This window comes from Anser anser (assembly GCF_964211835.1).
Source record: "Anser anser genome assembly, chromosome: 15".
NCBI classification, from domain to species: Eukaryota; Metazoa; Chordata; class Aves; order Anseriformes; family Anatidae; genus Anser; species Anser anser.
The window spans coordinates 2,808,547-2,831,093 of NC_139736.1; the positions used below are offsets into that span (position 1 = coordinate 2,808,547).

The following is a 22,547-nucleotide window of genomic DNA, read 5'->3' on the forward strand; positions in this document are numbered from 1 at the left end:
TTTTGGCATTTAGGGATGATTCTGGGTGGCGGTGGGGAGTGTGTGTTAACGGAGCTGCAGGAAGACCTCGGTGGTCACGCCAAGGGGAGCTGCGCTGCGGTGGTGGGAGCGTGGCAGGAGGAGCCGGGCAGTCTGCAGCTCGCGTTCTTTTCATTTCGGAGCAATGACCAAAGCAGTGCCCCGGATCATAGGTTGGGAGAGGTCTCCTCGTGGTTCTCTGAGTGTTTGTTCCCATCATAAAACCGTGAGACAATTCGAGGAAACGGGACGTGGCTGTTCTGGAGACAGCGAGGGTCGGTGCAGGTCAGGAGGGAAGCTGGCTAGCAGGACTCATATTAGCGCGGCTGGCTCCAGGTAGCACTACTGGTCATTTAAAACCCAAATTCCTGAGGAATCTTGCCTTATTAAAGCACAATAAGACAAAGGGAAACAGAGCAGAATCCAGCGCATACGGCTGTGCTTTTCAAATGAGAGGAAGGCCAGGCCACGCACTCCAAACTTACAGCCCAGCCCTTCTTCCCTCGGAGCTGGTAGCAAAATTCCCACTGACCTCAATCTGAGAAGGATCGAGGTTTAAATACTGAAGAACATGGACTGCAGCAAAGCAGAGTAAGCTGCATTAAAAGGAACTTGTTTTAGAAATGCTGCAAGTCCAAATGCTTTGAATACCATCTGGTAGCTGGGAAGCCAAGTCTTCTGCAGCTAGCTGCAATAGTGGCTTAGCTGTTAACCTTGAGCTAGGAGAGCTAAGCAGAATGAAATTCGGGGTGAAAAAATAAAGCATCTGCAAGCATCTGACGCTATCAGCAGGAGCTGAAAGAATACTTCTCCCTTTTTGTCTTTAGAAAAAGCAGCAATGGTGGAAACCTAATGTTTCTGTGCGTGTTCATTAATCCTAATGATTAGGTGCTGACAGCTCTAAAGAACAAGAAAAAAGCTCTTGTTTAAAATAAAATGTGCAGAATAAGAGTGTTCCTGCTGCCTTCTCTCCTGCCTACCTGCCTCACAGGTCTGGACAGACAACTCTCAGAAACAGGTGGGAGCTTCTTCTCCGCTTCCAGCTCCATCCCAGGCGTTTCTTGCGTTCTGTCTACAGTGCAAGTGTACAAATAAACGAACCCAGCAAAGAACTCCTACAGCTGGCACACCTGTATCAACAAAACTATTTTCTATCAACCAGATCAAGTCTCTCAGCATGGGCAAAACAAGCCACCCAAGTAAAACTAAGCTCTTTTTTATTACACTTGTGTTAACACCTTAAATCACGGTGTTTGTGCTAGGCTGGCCGTGTTGCCCAAATCAATACAGCTGCACCAGGAGAGATTTGCCCAGGCCGCAGTGGGACGATCCCTTCTGGCGGTCTCCTGAGGACACCCACAGTGGGCACAGACTCTCTGCAGTGGATCTATGGCCCTTCTTGCATATCAGCCACAGCAGGTCACTGCTACTTGTCCTGTGAGTTTAAACCCAGGTGCTAGTGCAGCAAACGTTCCTTCCCAGTTCTGTCCTCTGAACAGGCTGTACCACGCCTTGGATGTTGACCCATGACACTCTATCAGGTCGTTCACAGCACGTTTCAGTTGTGTTGGCAGAGCCAGAGTTCAAGGCCATTATTGCAACACGAGTTCAGCATCAGAAGCCGATAACCATGGCGTCTCCCCAGTAACTGCTTCGGCAGCAGAGCAGTCCGCATGGAGAAGGCAGATGGAGGCAGCGAACCCCACGAGTGGGAGTAAAGGGGCCTCCACGCCACAATGAGCACAAGGATAACAAGAGGGGCTGCAGCGCGATGCCCGGTATGCAGGAGACTCTTCCAGCAGAGACGAGGCAGACGCAGCCTCTCCCAGCTCTGCCCGGCCACGGCTGCCCTCCTAGCTAACCTAGCAAAGAGCGGCTGCCAGGAAGCCCCAGGAGGGCCTGTTCCACAGCCGTAATGTGAATATCGCCCACACAGCAACTGCCGCCACGTGGGGCTGAGCACACCACTAATTAGCTAATGAGTTTGTTCCAAATGTCTGGCCACAGTGTGACTGACAACAGGAACAGCACTTGAGAAGCACTGAACAATGACAAGTACATTCGTCTCTTCTCGGTGACCCCAGCCCCGCATTAACAAATAGGTCACAAACAACAGTGCTTTACAGTGATCTAATCCTCCAGCCATATGTCGGCTGACCGAAAAAAAATACAGAAAAAAAGCTGCACGGAGAATGCCAAAAAGCTCTGCAAAAAAATTCTAAGGAAAACTCGATAAATATATCCCTGCAGTTTGAAATTTGATTTCCTCACTCTATTGTTTCTCATTTCCTGAGAGCTGGCTTGGAGGATCACATTTTCTGCTTCTGTCTCCAGTGCTTGTAACCAAACAAGACTGAATCTCATTATCCTGATGCATGGCTCTAGCTGCATGCAATTCAATCTCTAAATCACAGTCATTTTTGCTCCATTACCAATTTCCCTTCCCACTCCTAACCTATAGGTCTTCAAAGGAATCAATTCAAAAATAGACTAGCATCATCTAATGAAGGTGTTTAATGTTCGGCATTTAACTCGTTATTAAGCAGCCAAGCAAGAACCTGCTTGATGTATCAGGAGGTTGGGCACCCTCCGCTCGTACTGATTCCAGTGGGAGCCTGCATTTCTCAGCATCCCTAGGAAGTCAGAAGCTCCTGCATGGGGTAAAATAAGGACTCGAGTCCTTTAGCACCCAGTCTTGGAAATCTGCTAACTAAATGAGAATATGGGCAAATGCAGTCATTATTGGCCTCAGAGCCAAAGAAGCAAGACATTTCTCAGCAAGCACAGTCTCTCTTCTAAATTTTCTGAGCCATCTGCATATTGCTGACAGTGATATGGAATATATTCAGATTTATACGAAGCGATGTTCACCTCAGATTATTCCCTCCTGGAGTCGTGAATCTTTAGCTGAAATATGCAAAGTCTGAGTTACACTGGTGTCTGCTTTAACTGGATGCATGGATCCACAGGGTCAGCAGCCACACCACATCTATAGGGTTTGTCTAAAAGCTGAGGAGGACCAAAATAAGTTTATTTCCTATCAGATCTAGTTTGGTTTAGATTATTTTCTTTAAACATCATCTACATTTTAAATAAGTAGAGTTACAAAGAGCAAAATCAGGAAGATGAATAGGGAAGAGTGGGCCCAAATAAACCCATGCCTGAGCTCAGCTGGAAACAACCCAAGTTTAATCAAAATAGAGCACGTTTACAGCCAGCATGATGGTTTTAGTTTCATTTGTGATGCAGACAAACTTGTAGAACTGTTTCCACTACTAAACGTTCATTCTGACAAGTTCAAAATTAATACACCTCTAATATGGGCTTTCAAAACAGACCTTTTCTGAATACGTTAGCAGATTCATGAAAAGAGGAGAGAGAATGCAAGCCCAGCACATTGTTTTTCTCAAAATGAATACGCAGTGACAGTGCAAGAGGCGGTGACATTTGAAATGTGCTTAGTTCTAGTAATTACCAAGTGGTGTGTTTCTTTAGAAGTTTGGGCCCTTCTCATCTGTGGGCACCTTCCCTCATTCCTTTCTCCTTACTGCTCCGTAGGTGCAGTTTCTCCCCGTGCCACATCGAGAAGCCGAGGACACTGCACTGCTTACACTAAAACCCACTGGAGCCTTAGGGTGAAATTCCACAAGTTTTAATTGACCCAAGTCAGGGTGTTGTGGTTTCTGCCCTTCCTCCACCACCCCCAGCACCCAGACCATTCCCTCCCTACCGCCAGCGCTGGCTAACACCAGCTGTGGTGAGAACTAATCACTTTTTTGGAGGGGGAGGGTTACACTTCAGCCAGTTTAGCTCCCTGAACCAGCTCAGCAGAAGGTCAGACGAGCGCTCGTGTCAGCAGAAAGCCGGGGACAGGACCCTGTCCGCAGAGGATGTGTTTTTCTTCAGTCGGATACAGCCAGCATGGCTTTGCTGCCTGTTCCCAGGCTGGGAGCACTGGTACATCTGGGGCTGCCTGCACAGTTCTGCATGGCACACTTATTCCCAGAGCATTTTTCCCTGAAGACGGCCTCATTTTGCTACCGTCCGGTTCCACAGAGCGGGTCACCAAGAGCCTTTAGCCCTGTGCGGGAGGACAAGTATTCCCTTGCGGTCAGTACAGCCTGTGCTGTCCCTCTTGGCTTCCTCCTCGTCGTGATGAGAGGACTTCCTGCCAGGAAGGGCCTGATAGGCAACGTCACCCATCAGAGTTCCTCTTTATCATCGCAGCAGCCACCCAAAGAATGTCACCCGAAGAGTCGGGCCCTCCCTTTCGCCCCAGGCCCATCCTCAGACCGAGCTGGGCTTCATAATAGCAGGCCGACTGCAGGATGAGTGGTGGTGTTGTGCAAGGACCTCACACGGCGAGAGATTATCCTCCCTCCTCCCAGATCTTCCTCACCGTGAAGGAAAACACCCAGCCAGGAGCTGTGCTGCTGGCTCCCAGCGCTTCTCTGACAGTGGTCTCCTCTCCCGGTGGGCTGGGGCAGCGAGCTAGGCTGCTCCTACCCTGCTGGATAGGAAAACAGACTTCATACACTACAAGGAAAATGGGGGAGAAAGCATTTTTCTGACAAATAAAACACACAACCAAGCAGGCAGCCCGTGAGAGCAGTGTCAGCTCTCAGCAGCGACCATAGCCATGTCAGAAAGACTCGAGTCCAAAAGTTTCGTATTCAAGCACAAAAAATTCAGGGCCTATGAGCAAAGCACCGTCTTGCCCACCAGAGGTAAAGCGTGGTGATTCATCTACCACTTCCCTGGGGTGAATCGGGGGAGAAAGATTGAAACTGGTGTTATCACACCAAGGGGGTGCTCAGACATGGACCTGAGGCATTGGCTGGTCCAGGGAGCTTCTTGCATGTGTGCTCTTCTCCTGTAAATCACATCTGGCAAGCCACATCTGCCTATAGCCCTGAGAAATAAGCTTTATATCTACAGCCGTTTGTAGTGCGGAAATTTCATGCCGTCGCTCTCAGTAGCAAAGACAGGACCCCTGCAGCAGGCTAAATACTGGAAGCCACAGGCACTTCGAGCTCCCTCTTTTAAATCAGGGGATTGGTAATGCGGAGCTACTGAGCCCCTGGATTACAGCTGGATGCCCATCGCCGATTATCACAGCTGAAAAGCTGGTGGTTTTTCCCTTGACAGATGAAAACTGAGGGCTGCCTATTGGGTTGGTGTTTGCACAGCACCCCAGCAGTTGCTTAATTACTTGGCCCCATTTCGAGGTTTCCGATTCCCACTTCTGCAACTGAACTTCCTCAGTTCCCAGGCTCACAAATCCAGTTGCAACTTTCACATCTGTATTCACGGTCACAGCTCCTAGCTTGTCGCTGCCGGCCGGTCACAGAGCATCTCATCCCCAGCAGGTCTTCCCAGGTGATTTCCTAATGCAAAAACTGAACACCAGCGCAGAGCTGTAAATACATGGTCCCTGTGTAATCAACAAGCAGATTAAAAATTCACCAGCTGGGCTGGGAGAGATTTGTGACAAGCCATCAGGACTTTGTAGCACAAACACTGCAGGCAAGAAATGCTCCGAGCACATTCAATCCTAACGCGATTTGGCTGAGCTGCTCCGTGGATCAGTCGTGCTGGACAACTGCTCTGCCAGCCCCTGAACCAGAAGGCTCCCTTGGCTGAGACAAGCCTGTAAGGACAACCTGCATCTTCTACGATAGCTGGTTTCAGTAGCCATTTGAGCGTGACAGCTGGCCAAGCAGGTTATAATTGCCTGTAATTAATACTCCTACGAGCTTCCACATTCTTAAGGACTGAATGAGGTGGAGAAATACAAGAGTGCTCCCTGACTTTGTGGACATTAGGGGAAGTCAAAGGAACCCCTTCCCTTCTCATCTTCGGAAGTCAAACATTTTTGATCAGAGAAGGGATGAAGCAAGTACCAGCGCTGCTGGGAACTGGCTGTGCACAGCCCCGTTTCTTCTGGGGCACAAACCACAACCTCAACCTCAAGCAAAAATAACTGCAAAGCAAGTTGCTACAGACCATAGGCTTCCTCTGTCCCTCAAGAAGCCTCTTTCAGCACTTGCATGTCACTTCATGAGCCGGGAGGGGGGTGCAAGCTGTTATAGCCACAACAGATTTTAGCAATACTGAAAATGGCCTTTGTAGAGATGCGTAAACTGAATAACCTGCTCGGTAAGAGTGAAAGCCAAGCAAGCCTGAACTGCCTCAGCATTGAAAATCCCCCGCGGGTCACCAGTGGGCTGGAAGAAGAGCTCTGACACCTGCACAGCAAAGCCTAAAAGCGATTTATACTTGGAAGGGTCTTAACCACTTGGAAAGGAAGGGCTGTGTTTTACAAATGATTTCCTCCACTGAAGCCACCAGTCTGGCTCCCAAGAGAAAAATGGGCAGATGCTTCCCTGTGAGCACTACGTGTGCATTGCTCTCTATTGTTCCACTTGCAATTTTTCATTACAGACATTTGCAAGGAGTGGGTCTGCATCAGCTCTTCCTGCTTGCACTCCGTTTTCACGAGACAGAAGTATGAGCCTCGCATCTTCCCTCTGGGCAGGGCACCACATCCCATTTTGCACCAAAATCAGAGCCGGGGGGAGGTGAAAAACTGAGATGCTGCCATTCTCGGGTGCCCCTTTCAAGATTCATCTTATACACAAAGTCAGAGCTGGTTTAGACGTATCCAAGCCCCACACCACTGGGTCTTAGGAGAACAGAAGGAAATATTTCTGTTCACCCATTTCCGATATTTTCCTCCATCATTCACTATTGATCACTACCAGTGCTGGGATTCTGGACTGGACATCATTAATTTTGAGCAGGAGAGATGCTCCTACCTTCCCATATGCTGCCCCACAGCTCTGCACATCAGACCTGCCCATACGTTGTACTTGAAAGCAGGGATGAAGCGCGGCGTTCACATGCTGTCTCTCAGCTCTCCTGAGCAGGGCTGTCCTGGGCTGCTCCCAAAAGCTCCGTCTCCATATGCCTTTCCCCAGACTCTCCATTAACTGGCAAATTTTACATCCTTGAGGCCATCTAAGCCTTGTAGGCAGGTGGCATGCTTTTTCAGCCTTCAGCACCTGGGGTGTTCAGAGCCTGTCCTACATGGTAGATTTAAACACATGCTAAAATGATTTAGTGAAGCAGTAAATGTCACTGCCCTGGGGAGCCGGGAATAGCGCAGCTGCAAGCCACTGGAGGCTGCATTGCTGAGCCCAGCTGAGGGAGCAGCGAACAAACACCAGCTTGTGCTGCAGACCTGAGGTTAATCCCCAGAGGGACAAAAGGTAGGCACCCGGGCTGGAGCCCTTGCCTGGGGTGGTTTTGAGGGTCTCCCAGGAGAGACACCAGCTCTGTGCCTGGTGCGCTTGGCCCTGACCGTCCCCACTGCTCCGCAGGTCCCCAGTTCCTCCAAGGAAGCCTGGAGCAGCTGAAATCCCAGTCCTGCAGCTGGTGGGACCAACAGTGCCGTCTGGCGTGATGCACTCGTCAGACCCCTCCTGAACCTTCCTCCAGCACAGCGGGAGAGCAGCCTGCAACACTAATGCACCGAGACAACACGCGGACACAACACACCCCTACGTCCTCTGCTGCCTCATCACAAGCTCTCCGAGAAAACAGGACCCGCAAAGCCTGTGAGCACCAGGACTCTCAGTCAGCCAGGGCTCCCCAGCGAAACCCCAAACCCAGCAAAAAGCAAAACCAGTTCCTCTTTCAGACCGAGAGGGGAAAAGAAGGGAAGGAAGATAGCAAAGCTGCATTTCAGAAGCTTGCTGCCTGGTGAGCTGGAAGGAACACCCAGCTGGAGGGAATACTTGATATAAACACAGACTTGGGTTATTTTGCATATACTTTGCTGGGTATTGCAAGCGCATCTCCATGTATGCGCATGCTGTACGTACACCTACATGGGAAAGGTTTTTACAGCTGTGCTAATGCTCATGCCTTATGGCACTCGAGCTGAAGCCCTGGAGCCACTCTGCCTTCAGTGGGGGTGGCCCAGGTTCCTGGATGTCCCATCAACTCTTCTGTTGGAGCAAACGTTGTCATTTGCAGCACTGCAGGAGCATTTCTAGGGAGAGCAGTGCCCCAGCTTCCCATTTAAAGTGAGGCATTGCCCTGTGTGAGTGCTGCACATGGCATTTGCTAAGGGGCAGACAGCAAAAGCACGCATCCGAGGGCTAGCCACTGGGCAGCGTTCCTTTAAAACAGTCGGGCCAGATCCTGCCTCATTTACACAGGCGGATATCTGGCGATGCTTCAGTGAAATTACCCTGGATTTCCACAGCCGATGTGTCAGAAATCACAATCTGACACAGCCCCAGGGAAGGATCCATCAGTTTTATTGTGGCCTCCTCCAGTCTTTGCTCACTCTTTCCTCTCGCCTTGTACAGAGGAAAACACCACTTGGGAAAATGGCACGAGGCCGCGATGCGCCACCAAAGCAGTGGTGGCGTCCTTATTTAGCTGGATTTTCTACAAAAATGAAGGTGATTATGTGGCCCTGTGTGGCTAGGGACTGACGATGCCATGTGCGTGGACTCCTCCTCACAGCCTCCGACGCTGTTGGCTCATCTCAGTCCAGGCTGCCAATGGGCTGGGCAGAGATTTCAAAACTACTTCATCTCTCAGCATTTCCTGAGGACAGGCAGCTGGGGAAGGCAGAGAGGTCACAAACCCCTGAAACAGCTCACGCCTTTATCAGACCTCAGAGAATCCCCGCAGACCTGCCACCTTGAGGCCCAGACTACAGGAGGAGCTGCCCCAGACGCTGCGGCAGCAAGAATAAATCAGAGCAAAAGATGAGCTGGAGGGGGGGGACAAGGACTCCTGCCTGCATCTCCTATGTCCCCGCAGGAAAGGGCGGCGCAGAGCAGCCGGAGCATCCGGGGAATCCGCAGCTGCACCTGCATCCGCCCCGGCCAGACAGAAGGCTTCAGTGCTGCATCTCCCCTCCGCTTCCTCCCTCTTGTCTTCCTCATCTCTCTCCTGAATAGCCGGTTTCAGGAGGAGCACAGTGCCTGGATTCTCTGGTTTTCACGGCGCATCCGGCACCCGGTGAATTATCCCGGCGGGCACCGCTCCAGCGGCTTCCCTGCTGCCCAGGGACACGGCCACACACACATCCTCCTCCCTCCGGGCACCCCAAATGGCCTCAGCGCCCCCATTTTTGCCCTGGGGCTGACCAAACCCCTCGCCAAGCAGCACTGCCCTTGGCACAATGGGCTCAGCAGACACCCGCTGCCGCTCCAGCCAAAATGAGCCCCAAGCCACCCCAGCAGCAGAGGTCACCCCCATCCCTGCCTCCTGCACCCAGAGGACATCCCCTGGACGTGCTCCCCCCGCACAGCCCCACGTGAACCCCCAAATCCAGCCCCCACGCCTGCAGCAGCGGGTGGGTACGGTGCCGAAGGAGGAACCGCAGAGGCTCTTGCCGCGCTTCCAGAGGAAGGCGTGACGTGGGCTCGGGCTTAATTGGTTATTAATAACTTCTTTGTTAACAAGCCAGCCCTAAGGAGGAACCAAAATTGGATTGCTTCTCCAACTGAGAGCGCAGCCGCCCCTTTGCCAGCCATCATTCACAAGTGCTGCCCAAACCACTGCTGCTCTCAGGAGTCGCAGACGTCCCCTCTGAGTCACCGCAGCAGCAGCGTCCCCTCACCTACGCACAAGGCTTCTCATTTTTTTATGTGTTTTTTTTTTTTTTTTAATCTTTTTAAATCCCAGAAAAATAACAGATGTCACTGTTGAGGGGGAGCTTCGCAGAAGCTGTTCCTGTAGCAGGTTGTGTCAGGATGCGAGCACGCACACGGCTTCCCTGGCACGAGCCCTTCACGTGCTGCAGAGCCCTTCCTGCCCCTCCAGGGGCCTTCCTCTGGGGCAAGCAGCCCCAGCAGACAGCCTCCACACCCAGCCCCACGTCTGCTCCATGTTAGAGGTCCTTCTGATTTCTCTCCCATGGGATAAAGCAGCATCAAGACACCCTGGGTTCCTGGCCCCAACAACCCAGGGGTGCTCCCAAGGGGGCCACAAGAAGCAGCAGAGAAACCCCAACTCCTGCACACACCATAACACCGGCCTACCCAGCAAACATGGTTATGGGAAGCCCACCTTCCCCACAAGACACACAGGCAGCCCAGCACCAAGCAGGAGGGCTGGGTGCTGTGGTAGTTTCTCACCCCAGAAGCCTCCGTCAGATATTTGCGGAGCAGCACCCGGCAGGTTCAGCAGAAAGCTTTTTAAAGCTGTTGCAGCTGGCACAACGAGACACTGCTCAGGCAGCCAAAAGCAGAGCGGGGTTGGGATGAGGAAGGAGGCAGCAGGTCCCAGAGTCACCCCACGGTGCAGAGCATCCCCTGTCCGTCAGCCCAAACCCAGCTGGGGGCCTCCACCTCCTTTTGTAGGGCCCAGGGGGTGCCCAGCCCCCAGCTGCTGCTGGCCCCACTGATTAACTCATTAACTCTACCCTCTCCACAAGTGATCCTCACTGGGTGTCCATCACAGCCGTGTCCCTAAACCAAAACGGAGGCAGCGCCTGTCCCCAGAACCAGGCACGGACACTGCTTGCACCCATCAGCCCAAAACCAGTCCCAAAAACGAGACCCCGCACCCGGGCTCCCACCCGCGGGGTTCCCGTTTCCCACCCCACTTACACCGGGGGCTAACGGGACGCGCTCTGCAGGAGGAGCCGACTCCATAACCTCATGCGAAGGGGAAGGGGCGATGCCAGCACCCACAGCACCCTCCTCTGCCCGTCCCCAGGGCCACAAAAGTCCCCCGTTTGCAGGCAGAGGTGGCATGGGGGCGAGTGGTGGCACCCACGGAGCTCGTCCTCAGCCCTCGGGGTCTCCTCGCAAGCCAGGCTGATGCTCGCAGCATCTTGCTGCAGGCTGCAGACTCTGACACCCACCTACGGTGACCACCCAGCACCCCTGGACCCCCTCTAAACCCCAGGGGCACGCAGAGGGTGCAGGGATGGGGTGCAGACCCAGCAGGATCCAGCCCAGGGCTCAGCACCCACCGCCTGCGGATGGAGCTGCAGGGACGGGCTCCTCCCTGCGCCAGTACGGCGTGTGCTGTACGGATATGGATCCTTGGCAAAACACTAGAGGGAGGAAAAAAAAAAAAAACTTGGTTTGAGGTTTTTTTGGATGGCTCAGGCCCGTGGTTAGTCAGCCGCTGGCTCCGGGAGCTGAGCGCTGAGGGGCTCAGGGTGCTGTGGGGCCCACGATCCCTCCAGGGGGGCTCTGGGATGGGGCAAGAGTTGGGGTGGGGGAGGTTTGGGGCTGCCCGTGGGCAGGCAGAAGGATTTCCCTGGGGAAGGAGGCAGCTGGAGGCCAGCAGGAACCTCCAATTCTGCTGTACCGGGATGCTCATGGCCCACGGGGCGACACCCCCGGCGTGCCCACGGTCCCAGACCCACAAATGGGAAGGAAACAGAGGAATTGCACCCCACGCACAGGGATCTGGGGGCTGGGAGGGCCCAGGGCCCTGCTGGGCAGCAGCAAGGGGGGGACGGGGAAGGGGACGCGGTGTGGGTGGTGGCAGGGCAGAGATGCCCAAGGGGCTGCCCGCTTCCAGCACGAGCTGGGTGGCATGTGGCACTGTCCCCAGTGTCCCCAGTGTCCCCAGTGTCGCCCTGGATACTGCTGCCATCTGCTGGCAGGACCCAATCCTGCTCCGGTCCTGGGTCCGGCTGCTGCACCAAGGCTGTGGGTGCCCTCTGTCACCCCGCAGTCCCGCAGGGTGGCGCAGCCCCGTGCCTGGCTCCATGCCCAGCACCCCAGGGTGCCCCACGCCATGACCCCAAGGAAGCCGGGCCCCAAAATGCCTCCATCGGGGCCATCATCCTGCTCCGCTCTGCTCCCAAACCCGCCGGGAACCGACCTCCCCCCGGCTCTCCGACGCCTCCGCGCCCACCTCGCCCCGGCCTCTCCATCCCGTGCCCTTCGCAAGCAGAGGCAGAAGGGGCAAGGCCCAAATCCTCCCCGCACGTGGGCTCGGCGATGCAGGATCGGCCCCTTTGGCTGGCTCTGCGGGGCGGTTTCTCCGGGCACCGTCCAGCCCCGCTCCCTTGGGGCTGCAGGGACGGGACTCTCGCCCCGCGGCTGAGCCCCAGCCCCGTCCCCTGGGTCTGGCTGGGCTGCGGTGACCGCGGGGACTCGCCACATCCCGTCCTCCTCGTGACAGCGAGCACACACACACAGTTCCCACGGCCCCCCCTCCCCGGCCTTCCCAGCCTCTCTGCTTCCCCTGGGACCATGCTGGGGATAATGGCCAAGGACCGGGGCACCACCGGGCGCGGGGACACCCAGGGACACCCCGCACATCCCTCTCTGCTTCCCATGGACACCGAGCACCGTGGCTCGTCCCTCCCCGGGCAGATGGCAGCGGCTTCCTGCTGGAAAATGCCGAAGCCCGCTGGGAGGGACTGAGCCGCAGCTGTCCCCGGTTTAATTCCTCGCTGCAAAGCAAAGCCAGCGCCCGGCGGATTGTCTGTGCGCTTCGTGCCACGGCCCACGCATGCGCCGGGAAGGTTTTGTGGTGTCGGGGACCTCGCCGGCGGTGCCCTGCGTGTGAGCCCTGCACACACGGTGCCTGCAGCCCACGAGAGTGGCAGGAAGTCATTTTGGTCTAAAAGGGATAGATTTATTTTTCCTGCAAAAGGAAAGCTGGAAAAATCAGCCCCCAAACAGCCCCAAAAGGCCAGGAACAGCCATGCGGAAACCTCGCTGTTTGGAGGCTGGCACCTGGCACGTTGTTTTCGGTCTGATTTCCAAAGAAACCAGGTGCGTGCATCCACCCCCTTCATCTCCTCCTCTGCCCATCCCGCCCTCTGTGATTGCATCCCCACGTCCGCAGAAAGAACCGTTCCCACCCAGCCACCTTCCGCGGGCTGCGCCGGGGCGCTCAGCCCCTACGAGACATCAAAGCCTCCCCCAGCGGCGCTCACACGCTTCACCCACGTCCTCGACCCGCGTGCCCGGCCCGTCGCTATCCGATTTCCTTCCAAAATCCCTCAGGCACCCGACGAACGGTCCGAGCCGGACCCTCCACATTGGGGCAGCACGTCTGGGTGGCACATCTGGGCAGCCGTGCCCGCCGGCAGGCAGCATCCCTCGTGGCTTTTGCCGTTTCGCCCCGGCAGGGCGCTGACATCAGCGCGGTTTCCTGCCCGCCGGCAGCGCCGTGCGCCTGCCCCGTGCCCCACAGCCCCGCGCCGTGGGGCAGCGAGCCCCACGCAGCCCCGGGGGGACCCCGCTCACTTCCTGCGGCAGCCGGCGGGATGGAGTCGGTGGCCCTGTACAACTTCCAGGCGACGGAGAAGGACGAGCTGCCCTTCCAGAAAGGGGACACGCTGAAGGTACGGGGGGTTTGCTGGCTGGGGGGAAGGAGAGGGTACGTAGGGCGACGCCGGTGCTTTTATTGCGCCCGGCTTTGTCGCCTCTTTGGGGCTTTACGTGGGGAGAAGGAGCCATTCTTTGAGGTTTTGGGGTGCAGAGCAGCATCCCCAGCAGCGGAGGGTACTGCTTGTCCGTGCCACCGGGCACATCTCCAGAGAGGTCCTAGCTGGGACACGGCACGCAGCCTCTCTGGCCATGGGGGCATCGATGGCACCACCTGAGCCCTGTTTTGGGGCTGAAACACGTTTTTCCCCTGCCCCACAGCAACATCAAGGGCCCCAAACACCAGGCTGCTTGTCTTTGGGATGGGCTCAGCTGCCAAAAAACCTTCGGGGAGCCTCAACCCCCCCCCCCCCCCCCAGGCACCACAGCCCCACCATGGGAGCAAGGGCTCCCGCACCACACCACCAACCCCTCTCCATGGGGCTGATGCCACAGCACTGGGGGCTGCTCCTGGCCCCCAGCACCCTGCAGCACCCCCGGCCGCGCAGCGGCACCAGCCCCCGGGGACGGCGAGGGCACGGCCATCACCCGGGGCCCCGAAGCTGCCACACACATCCCCTGGCCCTGCCTCCCCCGCGTGTTTTCCCCGCAGCCCTATAGGGTTTCGGATCCTGTTTGCACAGCTGTGCAGCCGCCCCGGGCCCCTGCGTGGGAGGCTGGAAAATGGTGTCGCGCACAAACGGGTGTCACAGCCCTCCTGCTCGCACCGGGACGCGTCCTCCCACGCTGCCATCGCCCCGGGGGCACCGGGGCTGGCTGCAGCCCGGCTCCTCTGGGGGTGGGTTTTACCCCCCCTTCCCTGGCTGGGGGATTGGGGTGACGCCAGGCAGCCCGACGATGAGCCAAACCCCGAGCCGTGGAGGGCTGAGGGGGAGCAGCCAGCTCTGCGTGGCTGCCCTGAACGCCCTGTCTCGTGCAAAATGTCTGAGCCTTGGTCAGAGCCCCAGATTTCGGGGGTGTCAAGGGACAGCTGACCCGTGGTGGGGGCCAGGAGCTGCGGCAGGGATGCTGGCCAGCCTCGTGCCTCTCTGCTCCTCTCCCACCCTAGATCCTCAACATGGAAGATGACCAGAACTGGTACAAGGCCGAGCTGTATGGCTGCGAGGGCTTCGTCCCCAAAAACTACATCAAGGTCAAGCCCCACCCGTAAGTACCACCCCAGCGCCGGGGCGTCCTCTCCCAGCACCCCGGCAGCGATCCCAGCCGTGGGTCCCAATGCCCAGGGGTCGGCCACGAGCCAGGGTAGCCCCGCACGTGGGGAAACTGAATGACGGAGCAATGGGGCAGTGATGCTGGGGCTCTGCACAGCCTGTGGGCTCCCTTTGCCATCACCACCAAAGGTGGTGGCGGCGCACCCACGTACCCCAGACACACAGAAATTCATCCTCGCGCCGGGCTGCCCGCTAAATAAATGATAATCGGGGAACAACAAAGTATTATGGGATTACAACTGCATTAGACACAATCCTATTACCGTGTTATTAAAGCCCGGCATAATTTATCCCTGTTTTAACCTGTGTTTTATGTATCATTATCCCCTGGTAAATCACATTTAAATGCCGTAGCGAAATCTGCTCGGGGCTGCGGCTGGGGAGCAGGAGCGTGGGCTGGGGGCAGCCCGGGGCGGACGCTGCCGCCGCTGGGTGCTCGGGGAACAAGCCGGGCTGGGTGGGACCTGGCCTCCTGCGTGCAGCACCTGGAGGCTGGGGCTGGGCGATGCTTTGTGCTAAAGCCCCGGCCGTCAGCTCCCCGGTGGTTTTAACAGGCAGCAGAGGCTCTGCCCGGTGCTTGCTGCTCCCAAATATTCGGGGGCAGGCTCGGCGGTGATGGAGCCTGGGGACTCTCCCATCTCCCCTGCTCCTCCACCTCGTTTCGGGGGCTTCACCCCGGCACGTAGGGGTTTCTGCTCTGCAGATCCCCCCCCCGAGCACCTGGCAGGGCTGTTCCTACGTCGTGGAGGGGGGAAAGGGGGGACCCGCGGCACAGCGGGGGACAAGGCAGGGACAGGATGCAGCGGTGGCTGCTGGCGGTGCCGCACGAACCCTGCTCGGTGTCCTCACGGGGCCAGTGCAGCACAGGAGGGCACTTCGGTGCTTGCAGCACCCTGGGGTCCTCCCTGCAAAAGCAGCGTGGTCCCCGACCACATCAGGGTGGTGAAAGGGAAGGGGAAAACTGCCCTGGGTGGGTGCAGCCCCGTGGGGAGCCCAGGAACGGGATGGGGAGCTCCTACTTGGGCCCCCCCCCCCGGGCATGCAGCTCTCAGTGCCCCCATCCTGCGGGGTGGGGATTTAGCCCCGGGGCACCTGCGGGGTCAGCGGTGCTGAGCCGGGTGCCCCTTGCAGGTGGTACGCGGGCAGGATCTCCCGGCACCTGGCGGAGGAGCTGCTCCTCAAGCGCAAGTACCTGGGCGCCTTCCTGATCCGCGAGAGCGAGAGCGCCCCGGGGGAGTTCTCCGTGTCCGTCAAGTGAGTGCCTGCGGGATGCAGGGGGGTGGGCGCGGGGACTCCAGCCCCATTTTGGGGACCAGGCACTGAAGGCGCAAGGCTGCCCTGGTGCAGACCGGTGTGTGTTAGCCAGCGGGGTGCTGAGCACGGCCTCGCACAGGCCTTCCTCCCCTTCCTCTCACCCGCAGCGCCGCGCTCCGCCTCCGTCCCCGCGGTTTCCTGCGATGGGCCACCTCGCTGCTTCGCCCCCGCCGGGGCAGCACCGCAGGGTCTGCAGGTTGGGGTGCCCCCAAAGACAGCCACGCAGGTAGCTACAGGGCTGGGTCCAAGCTGCAAGCGCATGGCCTGCAGGAACAAATTGCCCAGAGCATCACCCGGGGGACACATGCAGTGCCACAGCATCCCAGTGCTGCAGGGGCCGAGGATTTTTGGCATCGGCAACCAGGGCTGCAAGGAAGCGTGCCAGCAGGCAGAGCCTGCCCCGGGGCTCTCGCCCCATTGCTGCCCCTTCCCTGCCCAGGGCCAGGGTGCAGGAGCCGGCCCCAGGCCAGCCAGGCACTTTCTCACGCTGCTAATCTCTAATTAAGCATTTAAGGAGGTTCTTGCCCATAATGAAAGGGAGCCGCGCTCTGCCCTGCGTCACCAGCGTGGCCCGGTCCCTGCCCCTGCCCGGGGCGCTGGCAGCGGTGGGGACATGCAGCAGCCCCGTGCCAGCCCCACGGCACAGGGACCCCAAGATGCCACCCCCAAGGACACCTCGAGGAGGTGCCAACACATGGGGACAACAGGGAAAAACCCAGCCTGCTCCATCCTCCTGGGACTTGGGGTCTCCTGAGGCTCACCAACACCCAAACCTACTGCCACCCCGCTCTCCTACCTGTCCTCTGTGGGTGTTTGGGCCCCATTGCCACTGCCACCCCCAGCCAGGACAGGATGGGGGGTAGCAGGACCCCCAGGCAGCCCCTGGGCTCTGCATGCGATGCTGGAAGGGGTTTGGGTGCCCAGGATAACATCCGTGCTCCATCCGCAGCTACGGGCAGCACGTCCAGCATTTCAAGGTGCTCCGGGAGCGCAACGGCAAGTATTTCCTCTGGGAGGAGAAGTTCAACTCCCTCAACGAGCTGGTGGACTTCTACAGGACCACCACCATCGCCAAGAAGCAGCAGATCTTCCTCCGGGATGACGACCAGAGCCCAGAGGTGCCACTGGGGGGCTGTGGGGCCAAGAGGGGTGGCGTGGAGCGGGGCAGGGGGCAGTGCAGTGGGGCAGGGGGCAGCGGAGCACCCCAGCCATGCAGTACGGCAGGGAAGGGGGTGATGTTGGGGTGAGGGAACCCCACGGGCAGGCTGGAGGAGAGCCTTGGGTGCAGCTTGGTGGGGCAGGTTTTGCTGGGACAAGCTGCCGTGCCCACGCTGCTGTCCTTCAGGATGGAGGTGACACCTGGGAGAGCCCAGCACCCGCAAAGCTGTGCCCTGGGACAGTGATTGTGGAGGTGAAACTGGGTGCTGGGAGCCGGGCTGGGGCGGAGATGGGTGCCTCCGACGGGCTGGGTGCCCAGGGGGCTCTGCCGGCAGCAGGAGCAGGGAGCGCTGCACCCCGGGGTCCTCCCCTGCACCCTGGGGTCCCGCCCTGCACCCCAGAGCTCTGCCTTGCACCCAGGGCTCCCCATCTCTCCCCATGGCAGGATTTCCTCCATTCCCAACCCTTATCCTCGAAGCAGGTGCCCCAGCCCCCTCCATGCTCTGCTCCTCACCGCACGGTGTCACGGTGTCCCCACCGTGCTGGGTGCTCAGCGCACAGGGGCCACCGGAGCTGCTGGTGGCCGGGGGGGGGCTCCCGTCCCCACCACTGACCTACCTTGGACTTCCCTCCAGGTGAGGAGACCCAAATTCGTGCAAGCCCAATTCGACTTCTCGGCCCACGACAGCTCCCAGCTGCCCTTCTACCGCGGGGACATCATCGAGGTGCTGGACTGCCCCGACCCCAACTGGTGGCAGGGGAAGATTTACGGGCGCGTCGGCCTCTTCCCCCGCAACTACGTCCACCCCCTGCGCAAGTGAGCTGCCCGCCGCCCCGCTCTGCGCGTGGCCCCCCCCGCCCTGTCCCCTCGCCATCCCCACGCTGTCCCCACACCGTCCCCACGCAGCGTGGGCTGCGCATCCCGGCGTGGTGCCTCCCGCGGAGGCCGTGCCAGCAGCGGAGGCTGTGCCAAGGGTGGAGGCCAGGCTGGCCAGGCATCCGTCCCGAGGCTGCCCCGCTCCCGGTGCCGACAAATAACCCGGCGGGAGGAAGCGTAGGGCCACGCAAAATCAAAGGGGCGCAAAAACTTTTCCGGAGCTGCCGAGGGGAGCAGCTGGAGCCCAGCTCCTGCCGGGGAGGGGAGGCTGCGCTGCTGGCACCCGGAACCGCCTCCACCACCGTGCCGAGCCGCCGCGGTCCCGTGCCCAGTAAATGGAAAACGCCGTGGCAGGCCCACCCCGGACTGGCTTCTTGCTGGGGCCGTGATGGGCGGCAGCTCCTCGCCAGGACCTTTTGAAGCCCCTGCTCCCCAGAGAGCTGCAGGCAGCCGAAAAGTGGCCGGGACGTGGCCGGGCTCGGTAACGCCGTGCGGGGTGCCAGGACTGGCTGCCCCGGAGGAATTCAGTCCTGCTGGTGCTGTTTGTAGCTGCGAAGTGTGGCTTTTTAATATTTTATTTAGAGCTAGTAAAGTGTGTTTGGATGAAACCCTCGAGTGCGGCCTCCTCGCAGCTGCTGTTTCATGGAGGTTGGGCTTCGCCCGCTCTGCTCCCCGCAGCCCCGCGTGCCCACCCCAAAGCCTCACCCTGGGGGCTCACTGACCCCATGCGCAGCAGCCCCCCGCTCTCCTAGCCCTGGACCTCACAGTCCCCTGGGACACACTCAGGTCCACGGCGCTGAGAACACCCAGCTCGTTGCACCAGCGGATTTAAACTTCCCCCATCCCGCACACGAGAAATAAAAAAAAAAAAAAAATCACCCAAATCCCCGTTTCTCCCCCCATTCCCCTCCCCCCTGGGGGGGCTGACAGGCTGCTAGGCAAAATAGGCGTAGCAGAAAATATTGATGCACATCAGGACAACGGCGTTGATGTTGCAGACCCGGGCCCAGACGGGGGGCTCCGTGGTGTCCCTCAGAGCCGGGGGTCCCTCAGCCTTTGGTGGCTGCTGGCTGCCCGGGGCGGATGAGCAGGGGCCTGGCACAGAGAGATGGTGAGCAGGGGGACAGGGGACCACGGGGAAACTGAGGCACCGTGGGGGCACCGGGGATGCTGCCCGTGCAGGATACCCCTGAGGACACACTCACCATCCAGGGGTCCCTGGGATGTGCCGTCCACGGAGGGCTGGGGGGGCTTCCACGGCAGGCTCCACCAGGTGAGATCCTGCAGCTGGAACCGGGTGAGATTCGGTGAGAAAACACCCCCAGGACCCCCCCGGCCGAGCTCAGGGCACAGCCCCGGGTGCCACCGGCGTCTCCAGCCAAGGGGGTCTGGGGCGAGGGGTCCTGGGCGCCCGCGTGCGCTGCTCACCTTGTCCGGGGATGGCGGGGGGCTCAGCAGGCTGCCCCCCACCACGACGGCTCCCGTGGCAGCACACAGCAGCACGGCGAAGTGCAGGTAGTGCAGGTCGGCCAGCAGCCAGGGCCGCCGGTCGGGGACCCCGCAGCGGGGCGAGGGGTATGCCAGCTCCAGCCCCATCCTGGCCAGCCCCAGCGCCAGCCCCGCCATCAAGCCCCAGAAAGCTCCCTGCAAAGCAAAGGCCACAGAGGGACAGCCGGAGGGCGACGGACTGTCACCCCAGCAGGGGACAAACACCGTGGTGGGGACAACCCTGTGGGGCAGACATTGAAAAGGACAACCCCATGCACACCAGCCAGCTGAAACCTGACCCAAACCTGCGCCCAGTCTGCAGGGGACGTCCCCTGACAGCCCCGCCGGTGGCCATGCATGGCAGCACCTGCCTCCTCCTCCTCCTCCTCTTCCTCCTCACCACAGCCCCCAGAAATGCCACCTTGGGGCTTTTGCTCCAGTGCCACCTCCCCACCTCTTCGCCCAGACACCTGCGGAGGTGTTTCCGTCACCCCCTGTCCCCAGGCTGTCCCCACGTCCCCAGTCACCAACCTGCTCGTTAGCGCGGGGCCAGAAGACGGCCAGGACGAACACTGCGGTGACGGGAGGAGCCAGGGAGCTGGTGACAGCCTGGATGTAGACGTAGAGCTGGCCGCCGCTGGAGCTCTGCAGGATGGGGAGCCAGACCACGCTGAGGACCACCAGCACCACTGTGACCACCCTGCGAGGGACAGCGGTGCGCTGTGCGGTGACAGCCGTGCCACCACCACCGCCGGACACCCCAGGCAATGGGGTATCTCCCCTGGGGGGCCCCGCAGCAGAGGTTGGTGCAGAAGAGCTGGGAGGGGGATGTGGGCAGGTTTTACCCCCAAGGGCAGCGGGAGGATGCCCATCACACGGTGACATCCCCGGGGCTGGGCAGGATGCTCCTGCCCCGTGTGGTTTCTCACCCATCGCGGTGAGAACGCCGCTGCCAGACGCTGCGATGCTTTGTCTGGGCTCAGGTCAGACGTGCCCGGGGCTGAGGCTGTTTCATGTCACTGCCGTGCTCCTGGAGCCCTCCCTGGCTCCTTCCCTCCCTGCCCACCGGCTGCGGGAGGAGCCGGTGCCGCAGCCTTCCCCAGGGGGGCGAGGGCAGGGTGCCACCACCTGGGCACGGTCCCACCGGGGACGACCCCAGCCCTGGGCCACCTCGCCCCTGGAGCTCCGGATGGGGCCTTGCACATCCCCCAGGCACTTATGGAAATGTCACCTCGAACGCAGAGCCTAATCCTGCAGTCCCCAAGCTCATAAAAGTTGCACAAGGCGCCGCAGTAATTGCACCAGTGCCGGCTCCATCCCGCAGCACTGGGCAGGTGACTTCTCCCAATGCTCCTCGCCCAGCCTGGGAGGCTGATAATTTGCACCCCCCGTGGGGAAACACCAGGCAAAGGGCACTTTTGCTATGAAAAGCCCCCAGCCATGGGTGCTTTGGCCAGATTTGGGCTCTGCAGGTGATGCTCTCATCACCTCCACACCCAGACAAAGCTGAGGTGTCCCCGAGCGTCCCCATCCTCGCCCCAGTCCCAGCTGCACCCCGCTGCCTCGCTTTAATCAGAAACAAGGAGGCATTGGCCAAACCCCAGATTTTTGGGACCAGTCTGGGCGGGACAAATCCCAAAAGCCAGCCGTGCACAGCTCAGCCAAGGACAGGGGGAGCCAGGAGCTGCACCAGGCCCTCGGTACCCGGAGCAGGCTGGAGAGCAGCTCCGTGGCGCGGCTCAGTGCTGCTGTATTTATAGTTCAGCCCTGCTTGTTTACGGTGCACAGCTTCACGGAATTACCGAAAGCTCCATCTGCTCAGCTCAAAAAGCAGAAGTATTAAAAATAAAAAGAAAGAAAAAGAAAGCAATGAACGCATCTCTCTAGACACAGTCCCTCTCTGCTACGGCCCATCTGGCTCTCCGGAAAGAGGAAGCAGCCCGAGAGCAAAACGCCCTCCCTGACCCACGGGGTGGAAAAAAAAACCCGTGTTTGGGGTTTCTCTAACCCACAGATGATGCTGGAAGGTCATGCAGGTGTGGGAGCTCGGGGGCTGGCTCGCAGCAGGGCCACAATCTTGCCCTTGCTGCAGGAAGGGTTTCACCATCCCACCTCCCCCTGCCTTAGCTCCATCCTCGCCACCGTGCCATCGCCCGGCCACAGAGCGAGCAGAAAACGTGAGTGGGGATTTCCAGCTGGGTGACACTGCTGTGCGTGAGCAAAAATCCCCAGACCCAGGGAGCTGGGAGCCCTTCCCAGCCCCTCAGGCCGCACCGCACGGGAGGGATGGCTCAGCGCTCCTTGCCCCGCTGGGAACACCGTCGGCACAGCGCGATGCTCGGGGGGCACAGGCAGCTGGGCACCCTGCTCGCAGCCATCGCTCCTGCTCCAGACCCTTCCCCGGCTGAGAAAATCCCCTTCAAGCTCAAGATCAGCCCTGGCCTTGGGCAGCTCTTCCCCAGGGTGGCGATAGGGCACCCATGGGTGTCATGATGGAGTTTTTCCAGCAGGATCCCGACACCTTTCCCCCATACCCATGGCAAAAATGGGTGTTGTGGAGGAGCAGGTGGAAACACCCCGATGAACGCTGCTCCAGCCACCACGCGGTGAATCCTCCACCAGCTTCAGCTGTACAGCCCCTCGGCTAAACCCTGCCGGGGCCACCGGCGTTCCCGGCCCGCGATTACGGCAAACCCATTGCGAAAGAGCCGAACACCCGCGATGAATCACGGCGCAGGCAGCGGCCCCGGCGTGGTGCTGGGCGGCCGCCCCTCAGCTCGCAGGACGCGGGGCATTGTTCCCCAGCCTCGCCTCGCTGCTGAGCAAGCAGAGGATGAGCAAATCCCTTTTCTTCTGCGTGGAGCTGGACGGGACATGCCCAGCGTGCGGATGCTGCGGGGCTGGACCGGGGCTGCTCGGGAACCACCCCAGGCCCCGTGTCCCCACGCTGGCCCTTGGAGCTCAAGCAGCTTTTTTCCTTCCTGAAAGGTTTCTCATTTGCTGTATCCACAGCCGGTGCTCAGCTATTTCCTCAGCACCTGTGAAATTATTTCCAGGCTCCTATGGAAGCACGGGCGCTGTTTATAGATG

The 22,547-nt window shown here is 59.1% G+C and overlaps 2 protein-coding genes across 6 annotated transcripts in view; one reads left to right on the forward strand and one right to left on the reverse strand.

Moving 5' to 3' along the window:
• The first annotated feature begins 10,476 nt into the window (after positions 1-10,476).
• Positions 10,477-18,577, forward strand: GRAP (GRB2 related adaptor protein). Its single transcript, XM_083799439.1, has 5 exons — positions 10,477-13,366; positions 14,458-14,555; positions 15,752-15,874; positions 16,884-17,052; positions 17,728-18,577. Exons 1-5 carry the CDS (start codon positions 13,289-13,291, stop codon positions 17,911-17,913), a joined length of 654 nt encoding a protein of 217 aa, XP_083655565.1. The 5' UTR covers positions 10,477-13,288; the 3' UTR covers positions 17,914-18,577.
• Positions 18,512-22,547, reverse strand: part of SLC5A10 (solute carrier family 5 member 10) — a 39,721-nt gene continuing 35,685 nt past the window's right edge. For 2 of the 5 annotated variants that reach the window (XM_083799421.1, XM_083799420.1), the window contains 4 exons: positions 19,989-20,157; positions 19,398-19,613; positions 19,175-19,256; positions 18,512-19,064 (listed from right to left, as the gene is read on the reverse strand). In XM_083799421.1, coding sequence (XP_083655547.1) covers positions 18,904-19,064; positions 19,175-19,256; positions 19,398-19,613; positions 19,989-20,157 — 628 coding nt within the window. In that variant the 3' untranslated portion in view covers positions 18,512-18,903. Of the gene's footprint in view, positions 19,614-19,988; positions 20,158-22,547 lie in introns of all 5 variants that reach the window. The other 3 variants (XM_083799419.1, XM_083799417.1, XM_083799418.1) reach the window with 2 other exon arrangements.